Source organism: Xenia sp. Carnegie-2017, unplaced genomic scaffold (assembly GCF_021976095.1).
Source record: "Xenia sp. Carnegie-2017 unplaced genomic scaffold, XeniaSp_v1 HiC_scaffold_23, whole genome shotgun sequence".
Lineage (NCBI taxonomy): Eukaryota > Metazoa > Cnidaria > Anthozoa > Malacalcyonacea > Xeniidae > Xenia > Xenia sp. Carnegie-2017.
Window position 1 is genome coordinate 5,984,527 of NW_025813486.1, and position 9,573 is coordinate 5,994,099.

Consider the following 9,573-nt stretch of genomic DNA (forward strand, 5'->3'; position numbering starts at 1 on the left):
AGAGCAATGCCGTGGTAAAATGTATCAGTTCGAAATCGATGAAAGGAAATGCATTTTGGATCATCCTGGCTTTAACGAAGTTTGCCTGAACGAATTTGTTCTTCAAGCAGCTTCATTAGGTTTAAAGACCAAAGGTCATCGCATGATACAGACACTTCATTTTGTATTTCCTTTAAAACCTTAGTATAAATGTATATTATATATTGAAAGTTTGCCTGGATGTATTATTGGTTCTCTCAAATTGTGAAAATTTATCATCTGCAATATGTGTAAGTATATAATAATTGCAACTTGTGCTAACCTGACGCCGCTCTCTTGACGTTGTTGGTGTTTGTGGTTTCTTCCAAATAGTAGGTACGGCACCAGGTTTGAGCCGTCTAGTCATACCACCCAAATGGAATAAACGCTCAAAACAATCATCCGAGATGTGATTCGAACAAATCATAAATCGAATTTTGCGCGAACTCGGATTAAAGTTTGCGCGCTTCGTCTGAACAAATTTAACCCAAATTCTTCTCAAAGACTCGCCGTTTGGGCTTTTATGTAATGAAATGCCTGTACTTCTATCAGACGTATTACTGCAATCTTGCACGACACAGCGTGTTGAAGGCATGTTAAAAAAATTGAGATATACAACCTTTTAAATCTCTATTTGTATATAGTGTTATATTGTAAACAGCCGCGAGTTAAGACTATGACGTCACAAGCACCTTCCTTCTTGAAAATTCAAATATGGCACATTTTAATGGCGGCTCTTAAAGTTCAAGTTTTATCGCGACGTAACTCGAGCAGCATGAAATACATTGCGCTAAAATTTCGCCAGAAGAGATTTCTTAGCATACACTATTAATCTATGAAAAAAAACGAGAGGCAAACGAAGAGGAGTGAAAGAAATACCTGTCCCATTGACTCACCACAAATCAAAAATCAGCAAAGCTGAAGCCATTAAGCAACATAAATCTCGCTTTAATAAATAAAAAGAAATAACGTCCCACATGAAATAAACATAATTACAAATGAACAGACTTTGTCATACGCCATAAGCCCTACCATTCAGTAGTGTTGAGCATATTTAAATCCTTTGTATTCTCCAGAAGGCGAAAGAAATGCTTTCCGGATTTTGTCCACAGCACAAGAAGGTATGGGTAGTCGGTACTTTTTTCCCAACCTGCCATGCCCCCAAGCCGTCCACTTTCGGTATGCCGTGTAGCGTAATGCTCTGAACGATACAAAATTTTGTCTAAGATACTTATCGGCATTATACACTTGTCGACATAAACGTAATTACACTTCTAAGGTAATATTTACTCGTTTTCTTCACTCTCAGGCATAGGTCCAATGTCATGTGTGTACACGACCATAGCTGTTTTTAAGACAGCTTCGTTTGTACATACTGTGGCAAACTCTTCCTCTTGTGTGATGCAAATATGATCGCCATGTATCAGAGGATCAGTGTTGTTTACCTCTTGGCAACATATACTTTCCCGTCCTGTACTCATGACCACACAAAAGCCACACTCGCACCTAAAAGATAAAAACATTCTTTCTACTTTGGGAAAAACAATGAAGCATCAATAAAATGCAACTAACCATTCAACATTTCCAATTCTGTGAATGTATTCATATTCGCTTTCCGATGACGAAGAATTGTCATTACTATGACCACCTTCCGCGTTGGCCAAAGGCTCAAACATGTAAGGTTGTACCTCATTGTTATTGACGACAATATCATAATCGGCTTCTTCTTCAGAAGAATCCATTAATTTTTGTTAAATAAAAAACAGTAATAGCAAACTACCGAAAGCCGTGCAAGAATTGCGTGCAAGTCGTAGAACGATGTAAGAACGAAGCTTGTTTATGTCAACTATTACGTCACTCTTTCCCAGTTCCCAGACTTAAACAATCTCATGGCGTTTTAGCAATGGTCATCGAATATCGTGTTTTTACCGATTATAACCCTAAATATCTTTTTAAATATTTCGCGGACGACTTTGAAACTTGGTACGTCTTATTTTTACGCTATAGGCATTACAATAAAATAAAGTTGTCTTCTAGCTTGCATGTGTCCTTAAAAACAAGAATATTCAGTTGATTAATCTTTGATAAACCTTTCACCTTTACTTGTCACAAGCTCGGCACTTAAAGCGCAAGGCTCAGGGGCGGATCTAGGGTATGTCAAATCAGTCACGCGACTGATGTTTATAGTTCCAAATTTATTTATCAAATTTAATGATTACAATTTTTGTGATCATTAAATTTCCGTCATTCCCGGATTTCATCGTCAAAATTCTGTTTTATACATGAAAACTTATATAAATACGTTGGTACTTAGTAAACAGATCAGTGGATTTTAACATATATGGAATTATAACGGGCGACTGATAAGCGGGGGGGCTCGACTGTTTCGACGGATAACGGAGTTCAAAAACGCTTATTTAAGCCATTCTATTGGTCAATAGCCAGATCAGTGGACGATATGGAATAGTCTCGACCGATAAGCGGGGTGGCCGGACGGATTGGTTAAATTTTCGCCTTACTGTTATTGGTTTGACTGATTTCGACTGATGGCCAACTGAACTAACATAGTCAAGCTCACTGTCTGAATTGAATGTTTGATCGTTTCATAGTAATTTTCTAAAGCATGACTGAAACTACAATCAAATGGAATTTAGGGAATCTTTTACAAATTCACATTTTGACGTGAATGCTGCTGTCCACACTGTGAATTTTTTCAAGAGGGTGAAAAATTTATGGATGAATTGTAAATGCTTGGCAAAGACGATCTCGCGAGCGACATTGCAGTCATTGATGTTCAAAAGCAAGCCAAAATTGTTTTGAGTTTTATCAGCAGAAATTTACATCCACAATCTTAAGTAAAGGACAACTGAAGTGTCTGCATGAATGTAAAATATCAAAGTCAATTTATGCGAGTATGTGACGCAATTTATGTCAATGTGGCGTATGGTAAGCAGATTGATGCTTCTAAAATTGTTATTGCCGAAGGACTTTTAGCTATGATTCCTTTAATGTTTGGGGAATCTTGGCCTTTATGTGGCAGCGAAATCCTGCATTCCTTCAATTGTATTTCAATGGACAAAAAATCTGTAGCCATAAGGCGCCATACTATTATTTACTTTATCATAAACAAATGTTTGGGGCTTTTCAGTTTATGACCATTGATCATTTAATCATTGGACAGTTATACTACATATTGTTTAAGATTTGAGAAAACTAACATTGATTACATGAGAAGCTGTTTACTATAACCTGTGATTATGAGTCTCTCTGATCCATGAAGCTTTTTATTTTGACAATTTGACTGGAATGGTATTAAACCTAAGTATTTCACATACATGAAATGTTGTCCCATGTCACATATTGTCCCCTTTTCTAACTGAACACCTCATGTAGAGATGTCAAGGTGTGTTGATCTACGGCTCATACCAGATTGTTTGCCAGAAACTCCTAAGGGCTATTGATGTATGAAAAGCCTTTTCTATAAAACAAAATTGTGTTCCTAGGTTTGCAGATAAACCTTGAAATTAGGCAAAACAGAAAAGTATTTTCATGATCACTAGGTAATTTTTCTGATGATCATTATAATTTGTAAACTAAATTATTTCAGGTTTACATTTAAACTAGTTTTGATCATATGAAAAGATATTTATCATGACCAGTAAGCATGACAGGTGAACCAATTTTAACATTCATTTAATTATATGATTAAAGGCATGTTGGTTACATTCTGTTTGTATTGGCAAATACAATGCTACTGGGAATTGCTATATAGCACACCTTGCATATACTTACAGAAGATAATAGTTTAGTGAAAGGCCTAATAAACAATAATGGCATTAAGCTGTCCTTAATCGCAAATTTTTACTCCAATAATCTTTGTTTAATCTTTGGCAGAAAATAATTTTGAGTTTTTTCTCAAAAGGTGAATTTGCTGGCACTGTATGTGGAGATGGGTAAAGGTTTACAATAAACTTGCATGGTTTAAAGTCTGAGCTTTTCTATATCTACGAACTGTCACTTGTAGTACCAAATTTCTAACTTAACTCATTACATAGAGGTTTGAATGGGGGTCTCTAGGGGAGTCTATGCCTGAGAAATTGGTAGAAATTTTTAAAGACTATATCTGTTTTTGAATAGCATTACTGTAAAATAAATTGTACGTTCCTAGACATGTTAATGACAAAATTCTTCACTTTGATGATACAAGTATGAAACTTTCTCACATTCTTACTATGCCTAGTAACACAAAATTTTGATATAGGGCCAGCCCATATTTTACATTTATAACGAGTTCTGCGAATGTCGTGTTTGATGACGTCATCGGTAGTAAAAAAAATAAAGTTCAGAGAAATCTGCAATTTCCCTGTATATTCTTATACAACAGCTAAAGACGATAAAAAAACTTTATTACAACTTTTGCTTTTGAGCAGTACATTCTGAAATATTCTACATTAAAAGTGTTTTAAAAGTGCTGACTCAGCACTTTTGTTTAGTGCTTTTGCTCTTTCTTAAATACATTGGAAAAGCGCCTAACGAAGAACAGTAATATTAAAATGATTTTAATGCCCTCATGTTATTGACAATCACCCCCTCAATTACACAAACGAGTACAAACTAAGTGTGCTTTGACGCATTTACAACGACTAGAACATGAACTTTTGCAGCCGCAACGAATAAGTTCATAACAGGCATCTTTAACTTGAGGGAGATTTGTCCACTTTGGTAACCAAGAATTTTCATCACGGTACCAGCCCCAACTTGACGGAGTTGGTATAACCTGCTCTTTCAAGCAGCACTGCCCCCAGAAAAATCCACCATGCAACAATGCACGCTTAGTGTACTGGAGAAACGCTTCTTGGGTTGGTGGAATGTTATCCAGTGTTCTGGACTTTTTGGCAAACAACTCTTGTCTAGCCTCATTGACTCTGGTGACATTACTTGTACGATCGTATAAGAGGACCACATATCGCTCAATCACCTGCAAAACATATGAATCATAATAAAGACCTTATTTCATAGATAATACATGCCTTTGGCGGTTTCTGAATTACCTGCAAGGACGAACAATCAATCCTTTCTGGCAACAAATTTAGCTCTAGCAACGCCAATGTTAGCTCTGGAAATACATTCAATACATCCCATGCAGTTTTCTTTCTTCGACCTCCAAAAAAGGAAACAGTATCACACCCCGTAAAAGCGTGAAACAACGGTAGAACAGATGCCTTGTCAGGTCCGATAGTCGATGCTATTGTATGCGCGGGAATATAACACGAGTGCTTTCCTGTGCCATAAAGAATCCATAATTCTTCTGCTTTGATGTTTTTCACAATTGAAATGGCCAGTATCAATACGTCAGTATCATTTGTTCTTACAACAATCCTCTGGTGGCCGCAGTCACTTGCATCTAACAAGTGCACCATCAATCGTGTGTCAGCCTCTTCATGATTACATGGTTCCAACATTGATACTTCGGTTCTTTTAGGGAAGCACAAGACCTTTTCTTCAAATGTACTTTAAATTTCTCTTCCTTCTGGAATCTGCTGGGAAATAACTTTCTGCGCTAAGAATCACCGATAACATCCCCGATCACTGTCAATGACATTCCGCTCGTAAACGTTCAATCCTTCAAGTATCTTGGCAGTACTGTCACCAGCGACTGCTCCATTGACAGACCACAACCGCATACAGTGTGCCAGTTCGTCATTCGGCAGGCTGTGGAAACGTCTGTGGTCTTCGCATGACATTAAAGTTACTACAAAGATCGCCGTGTATAATGCAGTGGTACTGTCGACTCTCTTGTATGGTGCCGAATCATGGACGTTATACCGTAGACACGTCACACGTCTCCGTCGGCTACAACAACGTCACCTACGCGCAATCCTCCGCATTTACTATCAACAAAGAGTAACGAATGACGACGTTCTGACGAGAGCCAACTCCATGGACATTGAGATTACCCTCGACAAAATGCAGCTAAGGTGGGCTGGTCATGTTGCTCGCATGGCAAATAATCGATTACCCGAACAGCTACTCCTTGGAGAGCTCGCTGAAGGAAAGAGACGTACTGGTCGTCCGCTCCTGCGTTGGAAAGACTCTTTCAAATACACTTTGAAAACATGTCAAATTTCAATAGATAATTGGCAGCTAAAAGCGGCGGATTGATGCGACTGGAGAGACAAGTCACGTAACGGTCTCAACATGATGGATGATTTGAAGCGGCGGAGCAACGCTGTTAAACGATCAAGGCGTCACGCTACCAGGAACGCCTCCACTGTCGCAGACTCGGGAGAATTTCGTTGCCAACACTGCAACAGGAGCTGCGCAAGCCGCATTGGCATGTTAAGTCACGAGCGCGCTTGTGGAAGTCAGTGAACTAGATGGACTTTTGCAGTCAGCCATCGCCGATTCGACGGGCAGCATCTCTCGTATGTCGTCTACGGCATGAAAACGGCAACATCTACAGATAGTCAGAAAACTAGGATTTTTACTTTTGTTTTGCATGCTGAAAAAATTCCATGTTTTTATTAGGAAAATTTTTTAATCAATTAATGTCGAAATTGGGCTGCTCAATGGTGGCGTGGTTTTATTCATCTGCAAAAGAAAAACTATGTTAAATTACTCATTCAGTTTACTTAAATAATTGATTATGCCTTTAAGGATTTGTGGGATTTTTTGCAGTTGTGAATAGTTTAATAAGAATATTATTCTTACCATGATATTATTGATATATCGTCGTTTATAGTTCGCTTGTCTTTAAGATTGGCAGATTAACCAGTGGGAATCGCATCTTAGTTGGATAAACAATAGTCTGCTGTGGATGGATAAAGTATTTTTACTTTATTCCTAAAGCAATCAAATAAATCCACTTATATGAATGCCACTAGGTACGTACGTCGGATATAAGAAATTATCTTGCGCTACAACGTCATCTCATACGCACGAGAAACAAAACAAGTGAACAAAACTTTAATCGTTACGGCACTTTTTTCACATTTAACCAACACTTGCTTTTTTATATAAATAATACAACAATTATTGCATTGGGTTTTCACGTAATACAAAGAATTATCAAGGCATCAATGTGTTCTAACTGCCTCAGCGTTGGTAGACTGAACAAACCTTGGCCTTCATAAGTCTTAATTCATATACTATTTCATTCAATAATTGTTTAATATCACGCTAAGCAAATTGTATATTATAAATTTAATCATGCAGTTTGAGTTAACAAAATTTAAAACTTGCACAAATCTAATACCTGCACTAAAATGAACGTTTCTAAAGGTACGCATTATGTATATGTGTCCATTCCATTTTGCTTTACTTATAATTGAAGGACAACGAAAGACACATGCTCACTTTCTTTAAGTGCACATGCCAATAATGTTATTGTGTATTTTTCTCAACTTACACAGACAAGAAAATACAAATATGTTAACTATGAGATTACGGAGTAAAATAAGTTAAATTCTCCCTGTCTAAGTTGAGAAAATCAAACAAAGGAAAAATGGCATCTATATACTTTACCCAGCAATCTATGATGATAATTACATGTTACCTTAAATCTGGAACCACCTTGCTTGCCTGGAGCATATTTTAAAAATTCGGCAATTTGCTCTTCAACGTTGGCCTCGCTGCAACCTTTATGAGCTTTGAGGCTGGCTTCTAACAAGTGAAACGAAACAGAAAAGACATACTTTAAATAAATTGCATAGATAAAACACTAAATCATTTTCGTGAGCTGAATGATAAACAACAATTCATTATAGTGACATATGCAAAACAGTTTAATGTATTAGCTTTTACAATTTGCAACAGTATTCCTTATGACAAGGAGCAACATAAATGGCTGTTTTTCCAATTCATGAACGAGAAAAAAGGGACACAACATGGTACTGCTGCAGCAAACATTATCGTCTAATTTTGCTTACTTGTTACAACTTTGCAGAGGGCAAGGTGCTGAAATGATCGCTTTGACTTTCTGCTTTTTAAACTATATTGGGACCATAGATTATTTGTTCCCAGCTTTGTAATAATTCTTCTAACACTGTTTGCACAGGTGTTTGCGCACAGTGCTACCAAAAACTGCAGCTAGTAAAGAGAGTAAAAGATAAATTATATGGAAAAGTTCAATTTAGACATATATATATATATAACCATTTTGATCTCGAAATGCAAAACAAAACCATCCAAAGTAAATGGTGAGAGCTTTTAGAAAGACCTGTTTCTTCGTTAAACTTTTTAAACAAAAATAAAACGACACACTACTAAGAGCCTTTTGAAGTAACGTAACGTATTTAAATCAATAACAGCACGACAATGCTCTCACGAAAAACACGATGCTAGATTCATATAGTTTCATCAGATAATCTGACCCCCTAACGTCACGAAAATGGTCATTAAAATTACGTTTCAGACTTTGACAAACGTGCATGTTTTCACGCTTCAAACACAAATGGTAGAAAAAAAGTCAATATTATGTTACATAATTGCAAATGAAACTATCGTTTTCACGTTTTCAAACCGATAAAGGGGAAGAGCTATGCCTTCCTTTGCCACATTTTTTTTACGTAACACTTGAAAGAATCATGCATAAAATATAGGCAGTGCCAATAAATATTACTAAATACGTATGGGTGGTTAACTTTCCAAAACTTACCGACTTTCTTCTGGACTTTTCTTCATCAAGACTAGAAGATAGGTCCTCAAGTTCTTCAACCGAATTTAAAGGATTAGGTACTACATCTTCCAAAATTTCGTCCTCGTCTACACCTTTCTTAGCGCTTAACAGAGCACGCAATATTGACAACGCTTCTTCTTGCTTATCAATTAATGTTTCCAGTTTGGTGAGAAGTGATCTTTGGAAGCCTACAAAATAGATAAGAAAATAACAGAACAACTTACGTATAACTTACGTAATATCTTACAAATATAAAACCTTACAACATGCTAACAAGAAAATTCAAATAAAACTCGCATCAAATTGCTAATTGAATACACAAACATAATAAATACGCTATTCAAAAACTATATACTGTTCAAAAGGTACCATTATTGTTTGGTTGAGAACGTCTTCCTGCAGGTGTTATGTTCATAAAACGTGTCGAAGGCGTTTCGTGCGATGAAAGGTCATGCGCATCTGCAAAGTAATCACGTGTTGCAGATAGTTGTGAAGAAAATAAAACATTTCAAACAACACGAAATGAACGTAAATGAAAACGTAACAACAAGACAAGCAATAATGAATTGTAAGAAAAGCTTGCCTAAGACACCACTGTTTCGTTAAGAATGTCTTTCTCTTGTCGTGTTAGTTGTAGGAATTCCTTGTGAAGAGACGTTGCTTGTATCTACAGAGAACACACGTACTGGGTTTAACATATATCTTTATTGCACGAACGAACGTCATTTAAATTAAGACACTACAATTTTCATAAGTCAGAAACAGAAAGGTGACTAAAATAAAAACCTCGAGAAAGTTTCATTTAGTAGTTTGATAGCAAACGCTGAGAATTAGATTTGAACGAATGTATTTTGAATAAATCGTGGTGAACACAACAG

General features: G+C 36.7%; 1 protein-coding gene and 1 long non-coding RNA gene across 2 annotated transcripts; both read right to left on the reverse strand.

Moving 5' to 3' along the window:
* Positions 1-1,072: 1,072 nt before the first annotated feature.
* LOC124448989 lies at positions 1,073-1,829 on the reverse strand. Its single transcript, XM_046999932.1, has 4 exons — positions 1,591-1,829; positions 1,309-1,524; positions 1,169-1,219; positions 1,073-1,088 (listed from the first exon to the last, which is right to left on the reverse strand). The coding sequence occupies exons 1-4, from the start codon at positions 1,758-1,760 to the stop codon at positions 1,073-1,075; spliced, it is 453 nt and encodes a 150-aa protein (XP_046855888.1). The 5' UTR covers positions 1,761-1,829.
* A 211-nt stretch (positions 1,830-2,040) lies between these two features.
* Positions 2,041-9,079, reverse strand: LOC124447815. Its single transcript, XR_006948836.1, has 6 exons — positions 9,065-9,079; positions 8,675-8,883; positions 7,947-8,008; positions 7,543-7,680; positions 5,487-5,493; positions 2,041-2,051 (listed from the first exon to the last, which is right to left on the reverse strand). It is a non-coding gene; the product is annotated as an uncharacterized LOC124447815 (long non-coding RNA).
* Positions 9,080-9,573: the final 494 nt, after the last annotated feature.